General features: G+C 38.2%; 2 protein-coding genes across 2 annotated transcripts; one reads left to right on the top strand and one right to left on the bottom strand.

Annotated features, from left to right (window-relative positions):
• Nucleotides 1–1,688: 1,688 nt before the first annotated feature.
• On the bottom strand, nt 1,689–6,143 carry LOC101297163 (RING finger and transmembrane domain-containing protein 2-like). The gene is made up of 9 exons (XM_004302461.1): nt 5,749–6,143; nt 4,933–5,576; nt 4,148–4,224; nt 3,880–4,048; nt 3,313–3,401; nt 2,915–3,079; nt 2,716–2,793; nt 2,409–2,512; nt 1,689–2,119 (listed from the first exon to the last, which is right to left on the bottom strand). Exons 2-9 carry the CDS (start codon nt 5,555–5,557, stop codon nt 2,014–2,016), a joined length of 1,413 nt encoding a protein of 470 aa, XP_004302509.1. The 5' UTR covers nt 5,558–5,576; nt 5,749–6,143; the 3' UTR covers nt 1,689–2,013.
• A 4,914-nt stretch (nt 6,144–11,057) lies between these two features.
• Nucleotides 11,058–13,364, top strand: LOC101297456. Its single transcript, XM_004302462.1, has 2 exons — nt 11,058–11,542; nt 11,653–13,364. Exon 2 carries the CDS (start codon nt 12,159–12,161, stop codon nt 13,104–13,106), a length of 948 nt encoding a protein of 315 aa, XP_004302510.1. The 5' UTR covers nt 11,058–11,542; nt 11,653–12,158; the 3' UTR covers nt 13,107–13,364.
• The last annotated feature ends 12,769 nt before the right edge of the window (nt 13,365–26,133 follow it).

Consider the following 26,133-nt stretch of genomic DNA (forward strand, 5'->3'; position numbering starts at 1 on the left):
CTGCCTGCAGTACTATTAATCTGTGCATGTAATAGTTTGTTGGAGGTTTGGATTTTCTCCAGTGTCCTGTCTTCCTTGTACAAACCAGTTTGCGGTTCTTTGTTCCAGGGTTTCAGAATTCTTATTTGATTGTAGAGTGGTTCGAAATAATGTGACTGATTCTTTTGGTACAATGCAAAACTCTTGTTGTTCTATAGCTATCTTGGTGTATGCTAAAAGGTATGATCAAATAGGATCTCAAAGTTTTTGGAAACACTTATTTGCTCTCCAGTTTGTCAGCTTCTTATGTGCTGATACAGAAATCTATGACCATTTCCTGTATTAGTGTTTGGTAGAGAAACAAGTGAATATATCTACAGCAAATGACAAGGATATTATAAACTGAGATATAACTCATATAACCATTTGACTTGAACATATATAAGTAGAAAAAAGAAGGGTGAAGATTTCATGCACTGCCTATCACAAACATAGGAGGGGACATTTGCAGTTCTGGGAAAATTCTTGTGCTGATTTAACCATTCCTTATGTGTCTTGAGTCTCAAGTTTCAGCTCAACTCCAGTTCAATTACCGTCCAGCAATCACAGAGATCCGGTGAAGGGCAAGTTACTGATAAAGGAAACGACAACTTCATCGGTATATTGCCATAGACATCTGAGAATTCAGAATCTTGGAATGTTTCTCGATTTAATTAAGTACTGCAACTGAAATGGATGATTTGTGATACCATGATCCCTGATCAGGTTACAGAATTTTCCACTCTTGCCGTTTCTGTTTGGAGTGAATAAGGGTTGTAATTTCTTCTCTTTCATATTAACATGTAGTGGGATTTAGCAGGTATGGATTATGATTCAGATAACTCTCATAAAAGTTATTATCGTTAGAAAAGAACAACAGTGAATAAAAATGTGGAATTTCTGATTCGAAATTAATATCACTATTGTAAAGCATGCAAGGAGTTAGACAGGAAGGAGAGACAGATGAAATGATGAATATTCAAAGTTCGAACAAAATATTCTCACATTGTCATCTGCCCATCTATTTCACATTTTCACACAATTTTGCCTTCCTATTCGACATTTCTTCTGCCGGCGTACATCATCAAGCAGCAAGTCTATTCAATATGAAGTAAGAAACAAAAGAAAGAAATACTGGAAGAAGAAACACAACTCGTTTAGGCAGAATCTCAAAGCTCTCAGATCCTTCTTCAACAATGGTCTCCAAATTCGGACATTGTGAAGGTTTATGGTGGGATATCACAGCTAGCGGTGCAACCTCGCAACTCAATTCCTTTGCCATGACTATATTGAGGATCAAAGATATGAAATATGCTCAAGGAAAGCTAGAGAGACCGAAAGAGATTGTGTTTCTCTTGCAGACTATGACCAATGAATACTTCTTCAAGGAACTGTTACATAGAAATGGGATTGGAGAAAGGCTTGGGGAGCCATCCTATATATACATTAAGTTGGGGAATGTCCTGTATTAGAGGTCCCAAAAATAGGATGTGGTAGCTAGTCTTGCTGTACAAATTAGTGGTGGACATGAGGCCATACCAGAGAAACCTATGTAGGAATTCTTGAGAAAAGAAAGATGGCATATTGAACAATTGCCACCCGCAAGAGAAAATAGAAAATCTAGAATCTAGAATCTAGAGGGTTAAATAGTATGATCTAAAAAGAAGGATAACAATAATGGAAGGGGAGCCAGGCTAAATTTCATTGAAGGCAAACATATAGATATCAACGCAAATGGTGATTAAAGGAATTTCTTGTTGCTTAATTGGTGAATTACATACATTTTTGACATTTTCTCAATACAACTTCTGTATGAACAGTAGTCAGTTCAGTTATACCTAACTACTCTCTTTCCAAGGGGTAAACATGAACAAGGCACAGCAAAAATACAATCGAATATACCAGTGTAGTCACAAGGATGAGGAGATGCCTGCTTCGAACCATAATTTGAACTTCAAATGCAGAAACACACCTCGTTTTTACAGTTGAACGACCTCAAAACAGCTGGAAGAACAAGCTCGTTGATCCATCGCCAAATGATCTAAGATCTGCAGGTTTTACCAAAGCCCTGCACAACGGGCAGGTTCGTTCCCTCTCAAACCTGAAAAAAATTGACTGGCGTCAGCAAACGAAAAGAATGACAGATCGAATCCCATCCCAGGCAAATTGAGTAAACTTTAAAAATTGCTCAAACCATTGAGAAATCTACATACTTTGTTTGATAAGTATATCTATAGATGTTATCTTGATATCAAGAGGTTGCAGTCAAGATAATAGGTAGGGTAGGAAAATAGTTTCAACGAAGAAACAATGCTACAAAGGTCATCGGTAGAAACAATTACCAAATGCAATATAAAAAGCAAGATCTGGACAACAGTAAGTATACTAACCATTCTGATACACAGTCCTCACAGAAGATGTGCTTACAACGAAGCAAAATAGGAGCATGCATTTTCTCCTGGCAAATTGCACATAGATCGCCAGCTGCAACGACCTGCAGCACACCAACAATAACTTAGAATGCATGAAACACCAGCTCTTCAAATATTCCATTAACCAGGTTTACAGATTTTTAAATTTGCACTCAATAATCTAAAGAATATATCATTAATTCCCAAACTAATAAGAACATCATACAAACAGACCACTGGGGCAATTACACTTGTGTGGCAGACTTTAAAGGGCGTTCCAGTTTACCTGCTCTGATGTTGCATACGCCCCATAGTGAACCTCTTTACGTGACAAGACCTTCAATGCAGCAAAGAAAGATTGTACCTATCCGCCAATAAGTGAAGCAGAAAACAGTAATGACACGTGAAAAACAACTACTTGGCAGAACTTATTCTTCATTATAGTTTCACAATAGAATATAGAAATTATATTAATGTAAAACTACCTTCTCAACAACAGATGTAAGCTTGAAGGTCAAATATAACCCCGTCATTAGTGACGAAAAGAGACTACCATATTCTTTGTTCAAGAAGAAACGATACCAAACTGGTGTTGGTAACAAGGCCCGGTACAACAGAAGTAGATACTCAACCAAAGTAAGCATTTGACCCTGGAAAAAAAAGGCACACACTTCTCTGGTCAATACATATGGAGCAAACAAATTGCAAAAAAGGGGCGCCAAACTTATGAACCTAGTTCATTGCAGTTCTAGAAATCAAATGAAAGGCAAAAAGTAACTACAACATTCATTAGAAGTGCCTTTCAGCCTGTTCCTGTTGTTTCATTTAGTCTTTTCCCATAACAAAACAAGTTCTCCAATTAGTTATTGACTTATTAGCTCACCTGCTTACGATAGTTACGTCCTCTGCTGTTCTTGTAGTACATTAATAGAATAAACTTGATCACCATTGCTGCCTGCCGGACCAAGGTATCTGAAAATAACCAACTGAGGTGACCATTGCATAACAGCGAATTTAACTTACGACTTGCACACAGCAAGTACAAAGAGGAAATCTAACAGTAAGGTTTATTTCAAAGCTTTGTGACACATACAATCAGCGAAATGCTCTGTAAAAAATATATATGTACTGATTTGTTTCTATCTCTGACCATGAAGAAAATCATGTCTGCATGCACATAAAGCTAGAACACGTCAAAAATCATGCTGTACAAGAAAATGGTATCTAGATGTGACAAGTGAAGCACCTTTCAAGGTGCGATTTGAGCTTATATTAAAAGAAAACATTGAAAAGTTAAGCTCTTATTACCATCTCATTACTAGCCTAATAGCAGTGCCACATAATGCAGCCTATGCAGGTTATATGTAGATAAGACCACTTCAGAATATAATTTGGAAGTTCAAAATCTGAAAAGTACAGCTACAATGAAAACTTGGGAAAAGAAGATTACCATTAACCATGATGATAAAAATTGCATGCCAGAAAGGTGGTATAACTTTGGGAGGAAGCATAACTAAAGGGTACAAAAGATCATCATTCTGATACCACCAGTAAACACCAATCACATGAACTGAAAATGCAATAGAGATGCCGGCTAGAACAGATATTTTCCTCTCTCCCTGCACCAATCATATCATATTCTTGATAAATAAAACATCATAGACACAACAAAAAACTTATTACATGTACAAAAATAAATAGAATCATTTCAATAATACCTTCAAAGCTGTCTGTTTCTTTAGGATATCATTCGACTTAAACATAACAGCAGCAATCCAGATAGTAACAAAGAAACCTGCAAGTTATTACAGAATAAATAAAATGGTTATATTAATTTAAAAGAGGGGATAAAGATAGCCAGTAAAACTGGATTCTATATAGTCATAATGAGAATCATTATTCTAAAACTTCAAGCAGCCCTATTAAACATTTTAATCACTAAGATCAAATTTTGAAAGAAAACTTGACTCCAGAGAAATTCTTTGATACATGAGAAACTTGATAAGGCTTCAACTGATGAGGCAACATGCAAAAGAGGACAATCAAATAGGTGTGATTACAACCAGTGTTCAACATACAACTGAGATAAGGGCCAACTACTGTAGCTTCCTGGAAACTTAAAAATGTCAGAAACATGGAATGGGCCCTTGGCAATAGATAGATTACCACCGGGTGTCCACAATGGACTACAGAATATGGTTAGGTGACACCATAAAAAAGCACCTTTCACGGAACCACTTGTCACTTATAATTCTTCATACACATGTATGTGTCTTATAATCAAGTGTTACTTGTCGCCACAGGTATTTAAGTTAGTGGAGAAACGTACTCGCACTCTGACCCATATGACCAAACACATTGTGAATCTCAGAAGGAATGTCAAGCCAAGAGTCATCGAATAGCGATATGCACGATAGAGGTCCAACTAAAAGTGACCATTAATATTCTTTTGCAATAGGAAAAAACATTGTTTATTTCAGTAAACATAAGCTTGAAGACTGACCTTGCAAATGCTGGCGAATGAAGACCACCAATAAAAGCAAGGAAAAGGGCAGGACCTGCTCAATCCACCTAGCTGCCTGCTGAATATCGTATCTCTGATAAGAAGAATCCCTACCATTAGCCCCAGCACCGTCACCAGCTTCTCCATCAGCAACTCCATTTACCGACTGGGATATGCCTTCTCCAGAACCAATATCCGTTCTACCATCCACCTGACCTTCCTCCGATACCAAACTAACAGACCCCACCCTCGCTATGTGCTGCCCTGAAACATCATTCTGCAGAAGACCACTCTCCCTCAACTGCCCAACTACTAAACCCCCTCCCTCCCTATCATTCTCCTGCTCCCCTGCATCAATTATCCTAATCGAAACCTCCCCATCATTGCTGGCCTGCTCAGTCTGAGCATGATGCTGCTCCCTGAATGCGGCCGCGCTGCGTCCCCCAATCAGAGACTCGGCTTCCTGGTGACCGGACCGGCCGCGCAGAAGCCCCGAGTACTCCAGCAAGGCAGACAGTGGCGCCTGTATAAAATTCGAAGCCGAAAGCATCCCATATCTCCTAGAGCTACTATTGCCCGAAACCGGAGCTCTATACGAGTCCAGATTGCCACCTGGCGCTTCCATTTCCCTAAACGCCCAAACCCTAACAGTAAAGCCATCACACAATAAACAACAATTCCGAAACCAATTCGTCTCCAATTTCAATAAAGATGAATCCTTTCTTCCGTAGAAAGCAAGAAAACGAATACAAAATTCGAAATTGAAAGCAGAATTCACAAGAAAACTCGAAACGAAGAAATGAGAGAGAGGTGGACCTTCGAAAGCGCAGAGGTGATGGGGCTTCAGGGGAGAGACGGCATCGGAGGAGCCCGGAACGGAAGGAAACGCGCCGGCGGCGCGGCCAAGACGGAATCTTGAGACGGCCGGGGAGGAGCGATTGCGAATATGATGAGTGGGAAGGGTGGAGAGGGCTAGGGTTTGGAGAGAAATGTGGGAGAGAATAAGGAGAGGTTGATGATGATGATGAAGAAGGTGATTGGGAATTTGGGAATTTGGGAATTTAAGAAAGAATTGAAATTGGTTTTGGGTTTGGGTTTGGGGGTGTGTGTAAATTTGGTTTCTCTTTCTCGCTCAAAGAGGAAGAGCGCGAGAAGAGAAAGAAAGTAGAGGAATGCCCCAACGACGAGCTTAAAGGCACAATGAAGAAGACAACCCTCTCTCTCTCTTCCTCTTCCTCTTTTGTTTTTTTTGTCCTCTTTGTTTTGGTTTTTTTTTTTTCAGAGTTGACCAATGTCAACAATCCCAAACAAAAAAATATGTATAGTTCTCATAGACAAAGCATTTCACATAGCTCAAGCTCTCCCATTGGTGTCTCCGTCGTCAACTCGTCATCACTGTTATGACTTGGCTTGGTTTGATCGGACTTACATTAGCGTGCCATTTTCGCATATGTACGTATTGTGAATGTTTGAAGACAATAAGGCGATCGACTGGTGGCCAAGAAATGTTTGATTCGCTACCTGTGTTATTGGTTAGTGTTATCATATATGTGCGAGCTCTACATTTCTAAATTTGATGTATACTCCCATACGATCTTGTATTTGTACAATTTAGCTCGAACGATCATGGTATACGATAAATTTAGTGGTGACGGAGGATTCTCTTATAGTCTTATTAATATTGTCACGGTTAATATTTGAAATTACTTAAATAATAGTTTGTTTTTTAACAAGAAGACATGTCATCATGATCATGTTATAGAGAGGGATAACATTAACTCCATCAACACAACTGACAAATGATTAGGGTATACTAAACTAAACAGGTCATAATCCGGCCCATTAGCCAGAAGGCTATTTAGGGTTATCGTCTTTTTATAGCGTAGATGATAGATTTCGGAGAGGGAGGGACGTCGCCTTAGGGTTTCAACATAAATCATCACCAATTCGCAATGTTCACAAGGCCGATGCTCAAGAGGAAGGAGGAGGAGGAGGAGGAGGAGTCGGCTTTATTCTGGCCGCTGAGGAAGAAGAACGGCGTCGTTCCGGACTCTGAGAAGATGCATGAACGAAGATGGGAGAATTTATGCATGGACTGCATAACCAAGGTGTTCACAAGAGTTGGAATGGAGTCACTTATTCTGTCACTCCCTTTTGTATGCACGTCATGGTACGCAGCAACCCTGGATCCTTTATGCTGGCAATACCTCTATTTTCCAGACCTCGAACCTTCTCTTTTAACTGGCCCTAACTCGACTAAACTAGAAAGCTACGGTCCATTCTACGATAAGTTTGTAGAGGAATACCATATTGAAAGAAATCGATCGCGATTCTCCATCACTGCTTTCATAAAGCTAGTAGTCAACAGAAGCAACGGAAAAGCTCTTGAGCTGAAGATGCCTGGATTTTCTACAGAAGAAGCTTTGAGATTTGTCTCAGACGCATGCCCTAACCTTAGGGTTTTGAATTTGCCCGATGACTTGCAGATTTTCAAGCATTCAGGGATTATTCCGGAAGTAATTGGAAAGTGGAAATCTCTGGAGCAATTGCATCTAGGTAGCAACCTCAAGAAAATAAATGTTTTGGTAGATGTTGCTTCACCTCGCTACTTCAGTGAATATTTACAGTCGTCGTTGCTGGCTTGCGTTTGCCATGACAATTTGAACAAAATCCTGGAGCAGATCGGCATACACTGCAAGCATTTCATGGGTCTACAACTTGAGATTGAAAAGGTTGATATAGCTACGGCATCGGAGATCGTGAAATATTTGCCAGATATTAAGTTCTTGAAGTTGATACAGTGTTACATTCAAAACGATGGCATTGTTACACTATTGAACGGCTGCAAAGAGCTCGAGACTTTCTATGTTAGGGGGGATCGTCACAGTTACCGTTACCATGGTTTCTTGAGGAGAAAGATCATAGGCGTATACGAACTTGGAGCACCTCATGATTGGAAAGTCATCAGAACGATGGTTTGAGTAAAGGTTGATGGTGCGTTTGTAAATGAAGAAGTGTACATGCATGTATAAGAGCTAGCACCTTATCATGTCATATCACTTGCTTGTTTAATCTTTAATCTTAGATTTAGACTCATGTTGACCAAAAAAAAAAAGACTCATGTTTGGTCCTTGTGCATGCTTCAATTAATAAACCAGCAGCTCTCAACTCTTATTCCAATTTAAATTGATTCTTCCTGTAACATTGAGATTTTTGCGACTTTGTTCCCAAGTAATCGATATCCACTCTTCCTCATTTTTAAGCTTTTTAACTTTAAATTTCAAACTACCAGGGCATAACATAATGCGGTAGAGCAGTTTTGAAGTTTTTTGGAACGTCTCTTTCTCTTTGGATGATCCACATATATACTTCCTTTCCTGAAATACTTAGGGTTTTATCGCGCCACCCCTGCGTCCTCTTTCGAATTCTCTCAATTAAATAACTGAAAGCTTCCAACTTCGAAGCCCCAACCTCCATAGGCAAACCAAGATACTTGTCATGTTTTTCAACCCGTTTCACATCTAGCACAGCTGCTAAACCATCATGTAGACTTCTGTTAACATTTTTGCTGAATGAGATCAATGGAACTTTTCTCATAATTAACAAACCTGTTGTCCCGTCGCTGTCTCATAGGCTTGAAGTATGTTGCGCAAAATAACACGTTCCTGATATCCTGCTCTCAAGAAAATGAAAGAATCGTCTGCGAAAAACAAATGAGAAATATATAGGTGGAGCCTGAGTGCACACTTTTTTAGGTTGCAAACAATACAAGACAGTCCCATGCATGATCAAATTTTGTTTTTGTTTTGATGTTTCGGCCACCACCTTCATCCTGCAGTATCGAGTTTGGTGGGTTAAAGCTCCTCGATCGGGTAACATATAGCTTGGTTTTGTTTTGGCTGTAGCAGAAGCGCAACTGATAGCGTATGAGAGGGGCAGGCTGGTCATTACGCACTGACTGAACCAGAACCACTGTTCCATTTTGGTCCACACCTTCTCGCTCGCTCCAACGAGGACCTTGGGGATTTCATCTGCGCCGCGGAGCACTTTAGCATTCCTGACCTGTCCACTGTGCAGTGCGGGCCCAGTTTCACCACTGCAGAAAATGAGTCAGATCATAATGAGCTGGCTTTGTTATTGCAGAATCTTATATACCATACATATAGAATTTATTTATTTTGTTTATTTATTTTACTATTTACCATAATATCCCTCGTTTTTAATAGTCTGAATTAACTTTAAAAGGGCAATATTGACAAAACTTAATTTGGTGATTTCTAATTTGTTGGCTTTATAGCAGTAAAGATTATTGTTATTGTTATTGTTTTTTGAGTTTTGTATCAAAATTCCTTCCTTCATCTCCTTGTTTGTTTTTTAAGACTCCATTTAGGATTAAGAATGTCATTTATTACTCGATGCAATGATAAATATTTGATGTATAGACTTTATTTACGAAGAGCAGGCTTGGAACGCTTAGGTGAGTTGGGCATTATTAGGACGTATAATTAGCTTGAAACGTCTAAACGGGCTATGCGGCCTTGTTTTAAGACCCTTAACAAAAACAATATTAATCTACAATCACTTTTAAAGTCAAAGTATCCTAAACTCCACTCCTTAGCTATAAGTCTGTAACATTCGAGAGGTCCTGAAGAATTGCTTCCACAGAGGCATACACTACGACATAGACATAATGGTGATATGAATATGTATTTTACTTTATAATTTTTTGAAGATTTAAATTAAATGTTAAATGCAAAATTGAAGGAACAAAATTGGGTATATGAATATATGATTGTGATGGTTAATCAATGTAGTTTAAGAGCATTCAATCACACTCAAAAATGATTTGCACATAGACATTGACATTGTTGTTTTGTTCTTAGATCTCAATTAGTGGATTTCCATTTCCTTTCAATTAACAAAATCATAAATATACATACTATTTATAGACTAATTAGTAAATAAAAATGGGTATTAAAGGCCTTAATATTTTAGATTAAGGTTGACTAAACGAGAAAATAAAATAAAATCATGGAATGACTGCTTTACATGTAAACCGACTAACCCATCCTTTGCTCATAAACAAGTAAAAATGTTGAACTTTTCCAACCCCAGAATGAGTCCTAGTGACACTCTTTTCCAGCAGCACTTTAGTTGGCTCCTTGGAGGTGTGGCATAAACCACCATTGAACCCTTCTTCACGACTCACGAGGCTATCTCCCTCTATCTCTCTCTGAGCTCATGTACCCACTTTAATAGCTTCCATGGCCTGTGAGCTTCATCAAGTACATTTGGCTCCTTTCACATTTTCAAAGCAATGAAGTGTCACTCGGGATGTTTCTCTTTGGTTCTCTTTGGTGTATAGTCACTTTGTGTTTTCGCTTGTCGACCCTATTGCTGGTTCACATTGCTGCTTACGTCTCTGAATGTCTTGCAGATCTTGCAGACATTGCACATTAAGTAATGGCAAACAAGGCACCAAAAAGGACCCTAAATCAGTGTCGGATGAAGATCTTGATGGAGCAAAAAATGGTAAAAAAATGAAAAAAGGAAGAAGAATTTTGTGGGGTTAAATGACACAATCTTAAATACATTTGAACAAAATAATAAAATTCAGAGTAAATTCCTCAAAATAGTATAACATCAGGAATTGACCAAAACGGTGTAAAGTCTCTAGATTGATACATTTAGTATTTTCCTCCATCTATATTTCCGTTAAACTTTGATGCATGGTTTGATGAAAAACGGTGAAGCAAAAAAAGGGCAATAATGTGAACCCAGAAAAGCAAAGATGCAAACAAGAAGAACAATACTGTGGGGGGTTTAATGTCTATAAAATTGGTTACACACCTGTAAATCACACAGTCTTAATTCTTATAGCAAAACAAATGAAAACCCTACTAGTGAATAATGAATATACAATAACCACATAGGAGGAAAAGAGTATAAATAATTGACTATCAATTTATAATCCCACACTCCTCTCATTCTTTCTGTCTTTTTGTTCCGCTTCTTCACTTCCACCAGTACCTCCCCTCTCTCTCTCTCTCTCTCTCTGCTGCTCTCTGCCCATCTAGAATCTCTCATGAGCTTATCTCTCAAATTCTTGAGATGATTTTTGGGCCTTAAACCCTTTTGTGGATCACTATAAATTTCTTTTAAATTCTCATCCTTTAATCCCGTTTTTCTCTCTTATCAAAAAAGCCAAATCTTTACTGCTTTCCCTGTATTTCAGCTCCTTCATCTTCATCTTGTTGGATTCGATTCCGAACCCATTAAGCTCCTTTCGTTTTCTGGGCGACCCTTTTCAGATTGAGGCCAAATGCAGACCATTTCTGGGGGATGACCGCCATTAAAGCTCTGAATCTCTTTCTCCACCTACTTGTGTTTGGGGTTGGTGCATAGCCATTTTAGTCATTTACTAGAGAATTGAATATGATGGGGTTCTTGAAGAGTGTTCGTTTCTCACGCGCCTTTTGGTGGTTGATTGTTGGTCTCAATTTGCATTTCATTGTGGGATTTTGAGGTGCATGGTGTGTGTTCTTCCCCTCTTCAGGATTTAAGGGCTTCTGCATTGGAGCCCTCGAGTTTTGGAGGCTACAAAGATCAGGTATTTTTGCTTCCCCTGCTGAAATTGCTTGTTGGGTTTTTGTTTTTGATGTTGTTACTGAGTAAAGGTGTTTGCTTTTTTGTGTTTTTGCGTTTTGGTTGTGATTTTAGGAGTGGTAATTTAGCTGCTTGGATTTTTGACCGTTTGGAGAGGAAGGAGTGTTCTGGGTTTGGCTTTAATTTCGATTCGTGTTGATTATGTGTTGATGGGTTTATGGCGAAGAATCGTGGGTTTTAATTCCTTTTGAGCAAGGAAGATTCCCAGTCTAAAGTTGTTTGAGGCTTTGAGAGAGCTTCTATAACAAGGAACCAAAAGGGAAAAGCAATATCTGTATAAGCAAAGAGAATTTGCAACGGTTCAAACCTTGAAAGCTGCTTTTTTACACACACAGACATAGACTATAGCAAGTGCCCGTTGTTGCTATTAACCAGAGATTCACAAGTCTGATGATATTGCAGCTTAATTTCTAGGAAATTATTTATTGCACATTTCAGTTACCATTTCTTTGGATCCAAGGTGTTATATATACCTGGGTTTAGCTAGTTCTCTGGGAATTTGGGGTTGTGCCCAGCTGGTTTGAGCAGCATTGTTGGGTTTTTGACATTTCAAAGCATCGATGGGGCTTCTTTTCCGAAGTCTCGTGATACTAGTGGTTCTGATATGGTTGTCACGGCTGTCATATCTCTCGGCAGAGCTTTCAAGTGGCCAAGCCGCTGCTCTCGACGTGCTTCTTCAAGACTATGCTTACAGGGCCTTTGTTCGACCCAAGACTGGAGTTCCCTATGATGCGCAGGTTCCTTCGAATTTGACTGGAGTTCAGATTGCAGCTTTGAGGCTTAGGAGTGGAAGCTTGTACAGGAGAGGTGTTGTGTACAAAGAGTTTGAGTTCCCAGTGGGAGTGAATGAGAGTCCATACGCGGAGAGGCTTGTTCTGGTGTACCAGAACATAGGCAATTGGTCAGTGGTGTTCTATCCATTACCAGGTTATTCTTACTTGGCTCCAGTGTTGGGCCTCCTTGCTTATGATGCTATCAATTTATCAGCGAAAAGATTACCATACTTGGATATCAAGGCAACTGATGATCCCATAAAGATCAAATTTCAGGATGTGAAACCATACCCTGATGGCGCTGTGGTGAAGTGTGTAACTTTTAATTTAGATGGCTCTGTCAATTTGAGTGATGTGGGATCAGGCAATACATGTTTAGCAGTCCAACAGGGGCACTTCGCTATTGTGGTGGAGTCCATTGCTCCTGCTCCATCACCGGTCACCACCCCTAATAACGGAAGTCCCCCAAGTCCTGGTGGTAGAGGAAAGAAAAAGAGTAATTCAAAAACATGGATAATTGTTGGGTCTGTGCTCGGTGGATTAGCATTGTTGGCATTGTTGGCATTCCTGGTACTGTGGGTGCATAAATACAGGGAAAGAAAGCATTTGGAAGAGATGGAGAAGGTTGCAGACTCAGGAGAAGCTTTGCATATGACAACAGTTGGAGATACAAAAGCACCTTCAGCAATGGTTACTCGAACACAACCTACAATCGAGAGTGAATACGTTCCCTGACTTCCCCACCATCTGTACAAGCTTCCAAGTCCTTTCCAGACCACCATTCATATTCAAGTTCAATTCCTGTGGATCACACACCCTCTTTGCTTTTCTGCCTAGATTCTTTGTTTTACTGTGAGTACATTAGGATTTTTGTGTAAATCTGTTATTACTCACCAATAGTTTACTGTGATTCATTGTGGTGTGAGTTTAGCACAGAGTGATTCTATATTGTGATAAATTTAGTTGTTTCATTAACAAGAAATCATAAGCTTCATTTGGCACCTTTTTTTCATTGGCTTCCATTATATATAGGATGCACCTTTCAGATATCATTTAACGATGATCAGAATCTGATCATGAGCTTGGCTTGGCTTCTGGTTCTGAACTTATAATCATTCACAACACTTCCACGAGTTTGATTCTGGGGTAATCATGGATTGCAACTCTTTTGTCAACTATTTTTTTTCTTTCTTTCTCTCTGAAGGAAACAAAGGAACAATCTATAAGAAACAATGAAACAGTCTATATCTTCTTGACAGAGATTGTGAAATCAATCCCTTTCTGCTACTTTTACTAGTTTTCAGTTAATGACTAATTGATGCTATCATACCGCAATTGGGTGAGATCTACTTTCTGTGCTATGATTAATCACTATCTAAAAGGAGTGTCCAAAATTTTAGTACTTTTGTCATTTCTTTTATGAAGTGCTGTCAGCTGTGCTTGTCTTGCTCTCTACCTAACACGCTTATATTCTTATTAATTTTTTCTCTTCTGACAGACAAATAGAAACATTTTTATTTTAATTGAACCGGAAAAAAGAAAAATATCGTGGACCTAAAAGCTAGGTAATATTGGAATTATATTCTGTTTTCTCTTGGGTTTTTTTTTTTCATTTTTATTTTTAAATCCCATTAAATAACAATAATGGTACTAAGAAGTAAGAAAGCACAGAAATGTGAGAATGCAAAAAGTTGGTGTCTGAGCTAAGCTCCAGTAGAAGCTACAAACTCTCATTAGTTTTCCAGCACAACATTTCAAACAGATCATCCTCCTCTGGATCCATTTTCTGTTACAAAGAGTAAATGAGTAGACTGCTACAGCTTCAGCACTGAATGCTTGGTTGGAACTACTAAATCTATTACAAATCATGATGCTAGGGTCAAGCACTTACACAGATCATGATTCTCTGATTGAATTTTTTGTTGCAAAGATAACTCGTACTATGAATACATCATTTGCTAAAGCTTGATGAACATGAATGCATTGCCAGGGTAATGGCCGTTGTCCAAGAGAATCTGGTCTGGTTATTGGGGCTGTGTTCTCAACGAATGGATGTCGATGGTAGTCGGCTTCCAACTTGAGATAGCTAGCCCCCTCGGTTACTAGAGTACTAGGCTTTCAAGAGTGTCATAGTACCATAATTCGATTATTTTTTATGCCCCACCCACACCGTGCTATATTTTGAGTCCTTTTTTGTTTTGTTTTGGAAATGAAATAAATTCATGAATTGAAATTTGTTTAGTCCTTACGGTTTGAAGTCGACATCTGTTTAATCATTGTGGTTTTATTTTAATCTGAATGATCCTTAAAATCACGATTTTTCATCGAAATGGTCATTCCGTCAATTTTTTCAGTTAAATTGCTGACATGACCGTTAATTTAACTGAGAATAATGACGGAATGACAATTTTGATGAAAAATCGTGACTTTAAAGACCATTCAGATTAAAATAAAATCACATGGACTAAACATATGTCAACTTCAAACCAAAAAGACTATACAATATTTTACCTTAAATTCATTGAGGGATGAACCCAAACATGAGCCAAAAAAAGGAGCCCAAACAGTACAAGGGAACAAAGAGAAAAGTAAATCCACTAAAGAATAATAACATATTATTATCTCCATTACAAATTAAACTAAAACATAAGCCCAGTAGGTGGCCCGACCCACTTCAGAAACCCTACTGTTGCCATCCAAAACGCAGTGCAAACAACTGTAGCCGTTGGAAGCAAAAGCACGTAGAAATTTCGTCGTGAGATTCTGATGCCAAACCGAACCTAACACACCGAACAAGAGAAATCCACCAACCAAAAGGACGAATCCCTCCACAACATCATCAATTTCTCCATCCACGAAACCAAGAAGAAGCCATGGCAGCCGACAAGGATCCAAGATCCCGAACACCGAACCAGAACAAGGATAGTAACTGTAACCGTAACCGTTGATAAACCTATGCGTGAGCACTCATACTCGGATAGGGAAGTGACATGCACTTTTTGGTCGCTGCCATAGGAGTTTCTATAGAGGAATTGGGTAGTGAAAGGAGTTGTATTGTGTGGTTGATTGATTTTTGATCGGGAAACTTGTGGGATTGTACGACAGAGAGGTGAGGAAAAGAGAGAAAATGAGGACAAAGCCCTCCCATGCTGGAGAAAGCCAGATCTAAACCACAAATCAGGTAACAAGCCATCACATAGGTGAGGGAAATTAAGAAAAACTGAAAAAGAAGATGGAAAAACTGAAAAAACCAAGCTCGAAGCCTCCCCCTATTCTTCCTTCGTCGATCTAGATCCGTAAAGGATCAAGATCTAGGTGAGAGAAAAGAAGAAGGGGGGGGGGGGGGGGGGGGGGGGGGGGGAGGAGGGGGTAGAATGATCTAGTTTCTCTCTTTGAATTAAAGTAGAGAGAGAAGCTCTCGTTCTGTTTTTTGTTTTGTTGTGAGTTATATTTTGAGTCCTTTGTGATTCATATGAACAATTTCCACAAAGCTTGTATGAGATATTTGGATGGTAGCTTGTCAACTAACTAAGACTTTAATTTTCTAACACTAAAAAATAATTATTTCAATGAGCGGAAAATCTACGTACCTACATGTATGCGACACCTGCATTTACAAATGCGACAACATGCTGATAATCAAAATGATCATGTTAAGTCTTAATGTTTGTAATCTTGTTCTAGTAATTGTAATTACACAATGTACAACCAAGTTAAAGTTTCAAACAAGTTGTCCTCAATATTGTAATGTTGGTTTAACTTTATGTAAATATGATAAATTTGTTCTAAATGCTATAATTTGATTCATATAAATTGTACTTTTTGTTCAACTACATGTAAAATAAAGGTAGTAGGATAAATATCGCAATACCATAGTTTGTCTCGTGATAACCCGTTTTACAATGAAACTTTCTTCCCACAATGCTTATTCTAATATTCTCTTTCGATATTAGAATGTATCTCTTTAGCGGTGGATCACAAGAAGTCGTTACTATAACATTCTTTTTTCTCACTTTTTGGTGGGAAATAATGTTAAAAGGATGAAAATATGGTCCAAACTCTACTTTATTTGCATTTTGCATACTTTTGGCAAACTAAACCAATGATTTAACCAATCAAAGTTAATGATCATGAAGTTACATTTTCGTATAAGAGAATTAACATTTGAACGATTAAATCATGAATTTAGATTACTGAATGTAAACAAATAAGATAGAGTTTGGACATACATACTAAACCGATTTGGACCTAACTATTTTCCAAAGCGGATTAAAGATTCTAATGCTCATATGTTCCGAGAATGATTTCCTCAAGATCATCACATTTGGTAGAAAAGTAAATTTTTTTTTTGTTAATTCACAATAATTCACTCAAATCAATAAAAAAAACAATACATAATACTCATTCAATTGAACATTAGTGTCATTTGGGTAGAGGGCATGTTAATTCAAACTCCATTAATATTTGAGTCTCATTTGGGACCTATCAGTTCCCAATAAGGTAAAGCTTTTCCTATGGAGAGCTTGCCATACTTTCTACCTTGTGTTGAGCGTTTGTTTAAGCGCAAGATCTGTTCTCATAGTGAATGTGAGAGATGTGGAGATGGGGAGGAGACGACGATACATAATTTGTGGTTTTATCGAGTGGCTAAAAAAGTGTGGTAGTGCACATGCTGGAAGGGGATTTAAAAAAATTGACAAGTTCATAGTTTTGCTGATCTTTTTGGTTTGGTTGCTATGGAGGGGAATATTAAAAACACTGAATTGTTTGTTTTAATTTTCTGGTGGATATGGAATGATAGAAATGAGGCCTATCATTGGAAAAAAAGTCTGGAACCTAGGCAGATTTTTGAGAAATGTTTGGAATGACAACATGAGTTTGTAAGAGTGATGTTGAGGAAAAAGAACTTAATGCCAAGAGGCGGTAGTGGGGTTAAGATACAACATGTCTCTGGAGATAGAGAGAATGGAAATATGAATGTGCATGCTACTAAATTGTACTTTGATAGATCTTGTGAAAATAGTACAAATATTGTAGGCTTTGGTGTTGTGGTATTAAGTAGTACTCACGATCTGTTGGGAGCCATTGCAGCTCCAATGAAAGCTGTTTTGAAGCCACACATCATTAAAGCTTTGGCCCTTTGACATGGAATAAAGTTTTGCAGACAAATTGGAATAACAAAGTTGGATATAGCATGTGACGCAATCAATGTGATAATTGTTATTGGCAAGACTGAACTAGACTTGAGTGATATTGGAGGAGTTATGGATGCAGTGCGTAGGGTGAAGGCTGAGTTTGAATGGGTGTCTTGGAAACATGTGCGCAACCGACATAACAAGATTGCTCAAACTCTCGGAATGCTTTGAAAATGGTTCAAGCTATGTTTTGTTATGAATCTGGGCCTCTATGGCTCCATGAGATTATTGTTGCTAATAGTAGAAGCTAGATGTGGGATTCTCATGCGAGAAACTCATACTACTGATGTATTTCATGTTGATGTCTTTTAAGATGATTCAATAAAAAAGATGTATATATAAACTTCATTAAATTTCAGTTTGAAAACAAAGACGTAGAAAGAGATAAAGGTTGAAATATAAACGTCATGGCTTGCGCTTAAGAAAATCAAAACGCCTCCCTCATATCATCTCTCTTAGTTGACACACCAACAGTTTCGTTTTTCATTCTCAATCCTTGTCCAAAGACACAATTGTTGCATAATGAAGCATCATCAGCCTAATGTTTTTTTTTCTCATTTTCTTATTTGATCCCTTTAAATAAGCTTTCATCTACGGTTCAATTATAACTAAAATAAGTAAATTATATTTTAACCTTTGTTCACCTTTTCATCGCTCCCCATATTGTAATCGACTCATCAATACATAGATCATCCGGATCGAAATCACATAGTGAATTAATGAGAGATATATAACAGTATATATGAGAACCGTTTTCACCATCTATATCTAGTTTTCTACTATAAATAGTGTTATGAAATCAGTGTTATTACTTTTTCAGATCATTTACAGTTAACTAGCTACTTACATTAAGCTTATGTTAATTAATCAACAATTAGGGTAATCATGATTTAGTCTCCACATGAATGGCACGTGTCTTTTATGATAAGGCTATATATTGTACACCCTACTTATTTTGGGATCATGGAAATATATCAGTAACTTTCTTCCTCTTTCTTCTTTCCTTCTTCCCTCGGTTCCTCTCTTCCTTCTCTTTACTGATTTTAGGGGGTAAACCCCTAACAATTGGTATTCAGAGCTTTGTCAATCATGGCTGGGAAATCGACGAAGGCGGCTGGAAAGTCGTCTTCCACTGATCCTCCAGTTTTGGGTGAATTATCAAACCTGGAATTCAAGTTTCAAGCTCATAGAGAGGCTACTGCAACTCGTTTTGAGGAGATGTGAGCTTCTTTTCAGAAATCACTTGATGCTAATCTGTTGAGTTATCAGGGTATGCTTGCAGAGTAATTTCAGAAGCTTTTCGGCAACCATCTTGTGTTAACAACATCTGGAGCTACTGCTATTATACAACCAGATGGTTCAGTACGTTTTGGATCTGTGCCAGCGCCCACTCATGGCTTGCTTCCTATGTCAGAGAGCTCTTCCTCTATAGTTTTAGTTAGATCTGAGGGTAATAGCACTTTCACTACTTCTATAAATCTAGATCTGGATGCTAATGATGTGTTTATGTCCTTGCCTCCTTTATCTGCTACGCAAAACCCTATTTTAGGTGCAGGTGTTAGTATTGTGATGGTTAGTGGTGATAATTCCTCTGTGGACATGTCTATGGTTTTGGGAGCTAAAGGTGGTAGTGGTATTGCTGGATTTCAACATATTGATAGGTCACAACCACAGATGGGTGTGAGTAGTTCTGTGTTGGGAGCTCCATCATCCCTTGGATTGACACAATCATTTCCTCTATATCACACTCATGGTGTCCCAAATGTTGTTCATAACTCACATGACATGTTTTCCATGAACTATTCTGGTCCATACACTGCTAGTGGTACCAATTTTAGCTCGAGTTTTCCATCTCACTCCTCTACTACATACATCCACCAGCAGACACTCCTCTACTACATACATCCACCAGCAGACATTTGTCACCACCACTGCAGCTCGGAATTTCAGTATAGATCCAACTTTTGCCACCACAACCACCTATCATCCCTTGTCACCAGAAGCTAGCATTAACACCTCTTCTCAGTCTTATTTTCAAATCCCTCCTACTCAGAACCAATATCATTCCTACAACTCCAGTCAGTCTTAATTAGATCCCAACCTACCTACAATGAAACATATGCGACTTGATTTTGGGAATTATGGAGGAGGAGATCCAGTGGAATGGCTCAACAAATGTGAGCAGTTTTTTGAGTTTTACCAAATTCCTAAGGAGAGGAAATTATCAATAGCCTCAATGCATTTGACTGACAAGGCCTCAGATCGATGGTATATGTTTAGACATGAATTCCCACCTACTTGGCAAGGTTTAGCTGATTTGTTGATGAGGGAATTTAGCAGTTACAATAGGGCTGAGTGTCATGAAGCTTTAGCTAGAATGAATCAAACTAGAAGTGTTGAGCAATTTATGGACCAGTTCACCAAGCTGTCCAGAAGAACACCTAGTATATCTCAAGAAGTTTTGGTGTATTTTTTTATTGGAGGTTTAAGGGAGGATATAAGAGCCGATGTTCAGGCTTTTAAACCTCGATCTCTTTATGAAGCTTGTGAGCTAGCCAGGGTTTATGAAACTCGAAATTGGAACCTTAGACACGCTTCAAGGTATAATGTAGCACCAAGGACAGAAGGGAGTCACCATGTTACTCATATTAAACCTCTAATCAGTACAATGGCTAAAGTGTCAACAGGAGCTTCTTACCAAGGTAGAAATGTTCAAGCAGTTCCCTCTAGCAACTCTAATATTAAATTCAAACTTACTAATTCTGAGTTTGAGGCTAGGAGAGCTAAGAAGCAATGCTACTTCTGCGATTCACCTTATGTACCTGGTCATAACTGTCGAAAGAAAGGCCAGTTAATGAGTTTAGAGATTGTTCCAGATGAAGATGAACTCATGATGCTTGATTCAAGTGAGTCACAGAGAGAAGTACCACCCATTACAGACTTAGATGAACCACTGATTAGACTGCAAGTGATGGGAGATAATAGTGCCACAACTGAGACCATGCAGTTAAAGGGACGACTAGGGAGTAAGTCAGTTCATGTTCTCATTGACTCTGGTGCCACGCATAACTTTATACACCCTCAGTTGCTTAAGGGCACAGAGTTTCCAGTCCAATATTTCTCTCCATTGAATGTGAGACTAGCTAGTGGAGCTAAAATGAAGGCTCGAGGCGAGGTACATGCTCAACTAAGCTTACAGGATTTTAATTTTGTAGCTGATTTTTATATTTTACCTGTGACTGGCTGTGAAATAGTGTTGGGAGCCGGGTGGTTGAAATCTTTAGGTGATATCCTATGGAATTTTGAGACTATGAGGATGAAGTTCAAGGTGTCGGAAATTGAGTATATGCTACAGGGTATCGTTTCACCTTCTGCATCTGTCATCAGCTGCAAGGCTATGACTAGGTTATTAAAAAAAGAGAAACAGGCAATGTTGGTTCAAGTTCAGTCACTGACCACCATGGAGCCAGCCTAAAGTCCACCAAAGGACATTCAAGTGCTCATTGACAAATATGCAGCATTGTTTGAAGTCCCTACCTCACTTCCACCAGCTAGAAAACAAGATCACACTATTGAACTGCTGCCAAACACTCCTCCGGTTAGTGTGAGACCATATAGATACCCTTATTTCCAGAAAACTGAAATTGAGATAATTGTGCAGGAGTTGTTGGATAATGGAGTTATCAGGCCTAGAAAAAGCCCTTTTTCTTCTCCTGTTTTGCTTGTTAAAAAAAAAGATGGCACATGGAGGATGTGTGTTGATTATAGAGCTCTCAATTCTGTTACAGTTAAAGATAAATATCCTATCCCAGTTGTTGATGAATTGCTTGATGAAGTACAAGGTTCCACAATCTTCATTAAGTTGGACTTGAGGTCTGGTTACCATCAGATTCGGATGAGTGTTTCAAATGTGAGCAAAACTGCTTTTAGAACTCATAATGGACACTATGAGTTCTTAGTGATGCCATTTGGGCTAACCAATGCTCCATCTACTTTTCAATCTGTTATGAATGATGTGCTCAGAAAATACTTGAGAAAAATTTGCTTAGTATTTTTTGATGATATTTTGATCTTCAACCCTGATTTGCCTTCTCATTTGGAGCATCTGGAAACGATTTTCAGACAATTGCAGCAGCATGAATTAAAGGTTAAGCAAAGCAAATGCAGCTTTGGAGTTCGCCAGGTTGAGTATCTTGGCCATGTTATAAGTGAAAAGGGAGTTTCTGTGGATCCAAAGAAAATTGAGTGCATCAGAACTTGGGAAAAGCCAAAGACTGTGAAAGGACTAAGGGGTTTTTTGGGCCTTGCAGGGTATTACTGGAAGTATGTCAAAAATTTTGGGATCATTGCTAAACCACTTATAGATATGCTGAGAATTGGGGGTTTTCAGTGGTCACCATTAGCTGAAATAGCTTTTGAGGAGCTGAAGCATGCTTTAATGACAACTCCTGTGTTGGCCTTTCCTGATTTTACTAAACAGTTTATAATTGAGTGTGATGCCTCTGGTGTGGGAATTGGTGCTGTTTTATCTCAAGATGGTCATCCTATTGCTTTCTTAAGCAAAGCTTTAGCACCAAAGCACATGGCACTATCTGTGTATGACAAGGAGATGTTGGCAATGGTATTTGCAGTTCAACATTGGAGATCTTATTTGCTTGGCAATCATTTCAAAATATATACTGATCATAGAGCCATCCAGTATTTTTTGGATCAAAAGATTACCACCCCATCACAACAAAAATGGATGTTGAAATTGGCTGGCTATGATTACTCTATTCATTACAAAGCTGGCAAAAATAATTCTGCACCAGATGCACTTTCAAGGATGGAGGAGTTTGGTTCTCACACTTCTGATGTTGTTACTAAGTATGGCTCAATCTGTGCTCTAAGTGGTTTTTCTGCTCCATTACATGACTACATTTTGGAGATTCAAAAAGCTTGTGAGGTTGATGCTGAAGCTGCTAGCATTTTGCAGAAAATGGAACAGGGGGAAGCTGTAGACCCCAAGTATACCTTGGCGCATTCTCGGCTATACTACAAGAACAAAATATTTGTTCCCACAACTGATGATTGGAGATTGAAGATCATTGTTGAATTCCATAATGGGTACAGTGGAGGGCATGCAGGTGTGCATAGGACTGAAAAACGAGTGAAACTCTCCTTTGCTTGGCCGGGTATGCATGGTGACATCAAGGCGTTTGTTGCAACTTGTCATGTGTGCCAACATAATCATTATGAAACTATACACCCTCCAGGATTGTTGCAGCCAAATTCCATTCCTGAGAAAGCTTAGAGTGATATTTCTATGGATTTCATTGAAGGATTGCCATCTTCTGCAGGCAAGATTGTCATACTGGTGGTAATTGACAGGTTGACGAAGTATGGTCATTTCATTGCTTTGTCTCACCCTTACACTACTTCTATGGTGGTTCAACAATTCATTCAGCATGTCTTTAAGTTACATGGTCTACCAGAAGTGATAATTTCATATAGGGATCTTGTTTTCATGAGTCTTTTTTGGGAGGCATTCTTTAAAGAGCAAGGTGCTCAGCTGCACAAAAGCTCTTCTTATCATCCTCAATTAGATGGATAGACTGAGAATTTAAATCGTACCCTTGAGCAGTATTTGAGGTGTGTGGTTGGTGAAAAACCTCATTCTTGGATTGAAGCACTTCCTTGGGCAGAACATTGGTATAACACTGCATTCCATTCAACTATTGGCATGTCTCCTTTCAAAGCATTATATGGTTATGATCCTAAACCAGTGCAGGCTTATATTTCTGGTTCTACAGCAGTCCAATCTGTTGATGAACAATTACAATCTAGAGATGCACTCTTAGCCCTACTGAAAAGAAATTTGCAAGTGGCACAGGCTAGGATGAAACAAGTCTATGATAAGAAGCATACTGAAAGGTCATTTGCAGTAAGAGATTGGGTGTATTTGAAGTTACAGCCCTATAGACAACAGTCTGTAAAAAAAAGAAGCTGCCACAAACTATCTCCAAGGTACTATGGCCCTTACCAGATTGTTGAATGCATTGGAACTGTGGCTTATAAATTGAAGTTACCTGCTACTGCTCGAGTCCACCCTGTCTTTCATGTTTCATTGTTTAAAAAGAAGGTTGGCAACAATGTGGTGACAACTGCACATTTTCCTCCATATATAGATCCTCATAACCCTAGGTGGTACCCAGCTTGTGTTTTGGATAGAAGAATTTTCAAAAAAGGAAACTCTCCAATTACCAAATGGTTGATTCAGTGGATTGGGGCTATTGGGGCTGCAGCTGAGGAGGCCACATGGGAGGATGCTGAAGAAATTCTACACAGATTCCCTGATTTTCAAGCTTGAGGACAAGCTTCTTCTATGGGGGCAGGATTGTTATGAAATTAGTGTTATTTACTTTTCCAAATCATTTACAGTTAACTAGCTACTTACATTAAGCTTATGTTAATTAATCAACAATTAGGGTAATCATGATTTAGTCTCTACATGAATGGCACGTGTCTTTCATGATAAGGCTATATATTGTACACCCTGCTTATTTTGGGATCATGGAAATATATCAGTAACTTTCTTCCTCTTTCTTCTTTCCTTCTTCCCTCTGTTCCTCTCTTCCTTCTCTTTACTGATTTTAGGGGGTAAACCCCTAACAAATAGGAGTTGCAATAGCATTTACATAGGTAAACTGTGGAATTTAACTTCTTTTCAGGGTCAACACGAATACACGATACAAACGGAAATACTCGCATGCATCCTCACTAACATAAAAAAGTGTAGGTGGCCTTGTTACCTTTTCCATTCGTTTCAGGAGATGCTTTGACAATATTCTAGCACTTAACCGCATCTCCACAGAGGTTTCATAGCTGGGTATAGCAAAGTTAGGGGGGAAGAGAAAGGAAGCAATGAAGATGATGTTGGTGACAAAAGATAGAGAGCACAAATGGATGGTTTGCAAAATATGCATCTCACTCTTTTGTGCTCTCTATGCTTCTTATCATCAGGTCACGACTCACCGACGGAAAAAAAACTTTCAGAAGAAAAAAAAAATGCATCTATCAATCGTGTGATGATGTTGGAAGTCTTTCATTTCAAAAAAAACTTCTTATGCAAGTCCAATGTTGAAAATTGCATGAACTTGTTCTTCTTCTTCTTCTTCTACTTTATATTGGAAGTAGTAGGGTTGTGTTAGACATGCAACAAAGATTGAGGCCTTTCACAACCACTGGTTCTAAGCATATTGTCGGAATAAGGGCTACTGTGGTAAAAAAGTTTATAAAAATGTGTAAAAAGATTGATACGTTAGAGGAAATGATTTAGTAAATAAAACAATTACTTATGCAGCGTTAAGAGATGAAGACAACAGTGATTATATTAATATTATTAATCTATAAATAGATGGTGGAGAGTATATATGTAATATCACAATCAAGTATCAACATACCACTCGTGTCTTTGATCGATCACGATAAAGTTTGTGCTGGCAGAATAAGTTTATTATCTTTGTGTTTTACGACATAAGAGAGCAAAATAATACTTACTTCACAAGTAAAAAATGTACATGATTCGTCCTAGATGTTTATTTGTATATGTTTAATGTAGAGAGGTATAACAAAATAACATTGTGTTTGTTGCTGTTCCTAGGAATAAGGGACGTCAAACTCAACAAAGTCGAGTCCTCTATCTATTCCCAACTACAGTTTTTTGTTCGTTAATATAAAACCATATATGGAGATTGTTGAACAAGTTTTACTTATCATTCTTTTTCCACCCAATCTCTATATAACCAACAATAGCTTCCATAATAATTGATTACTTAATATTCATTCTGAGATTGAATTGGAACTTGGAACCTAAATATGTGGCTGGGTTGAGATTCATTTTTCTAATCAATTGAAAGCATTATTTGATTGATATGAAAAAGCATGATTTGATGAATTCTTTGCTCATCTTGTTGTTCCTAAATTAAGGACGGGTGGGTTAAAGTTTATTTTTCTTATTAATACAGAATAATTTGATAGATAGGAAAGTAAGATTTAATACATTTTTTGCTTATTTTACTGCTCGTAAGGGAGGTTTGGCTACCCAGATGTATTACCAAAAACAAATTTTTGTTGTTTTTACATGTCTCATCGCGGAAAGACTAGATAGCTGGGTTTTTATATGAAATTGTTTATATTCTTCTCATTTTCTTAGTGGGTAAAATAGGAAATAAAATGTTACAAAAATTATACGAGGTGTAGATAGCGAATTTGGATGTGTAACTAGAATCACCCTTCACTTAAATCAATAAAGAAACAATACAAAATCCTCCTTCAATTGAACAACTATTTAGTATGAAAATAGTTACATAAACCTCATTCAACCGAATAACTTTTCTTTTTCAAAAAAAAATACTTAGAAGATATAGAGGTTGAAATATAAACGCCAAACCATGAGCTTAAGAACGAATATGAGAATTTTGTGTTGAAAGGTTCTCACTGGTTTGGGATGACATCAAGTTGCCCTGTGTGAGACTTTGACTTTGGTGCGATTGAAGAACAAAACTCTGCTTAGTTGGAAGTGATAA

Source organism: Fragaria vesca, linkage group LG6 (assembly GCF_000184155.1).
Source record: "Fragaria vesca subsp. vesca linkage group LG6, FraVesHawaii_1.0, whole genome shotgun sequence".
Lineage (NCBI taxonomy): Eukaryota > Viridiplantae > Streptophyta > Magnoliopsida > Rosales > Rosaceae > Fragaria > Fragaria vesca.

Excerpts from the sequence above, each read along its gene's own strand:
- LOC101297163 (XM_004302461.1), bottom strand. The coding sequence starts at position 5,557 with ATGGAAGCGCCAGGTGGCAATCTGGACTCGTATAGAGCTCCGGTTTCG. Across the intron at positions 4,225-4,932 it reads CATTCGCCAGCATTTGCAAG|GTTTCTTTGTTACTATCTGG; the intron begins GTCAGTCTTCAA and ends AATAACTTGCAG. Across the intron at positions 2,794-2,914 it reads TTACATCTGTTGTTGAGAAG|GTACAATCTTTCTTTGCTGC; the intron begins GTAGTTTTACAT and ends ATTGGCGGATAG.
- LOC101297456 (XM_004302462.1), top strand. The coding sequence starts at position 12,159 with ATGGGGCTTCTTTTCCGAAGTCTCGTGATACTAGTGGTTCTGATATGG.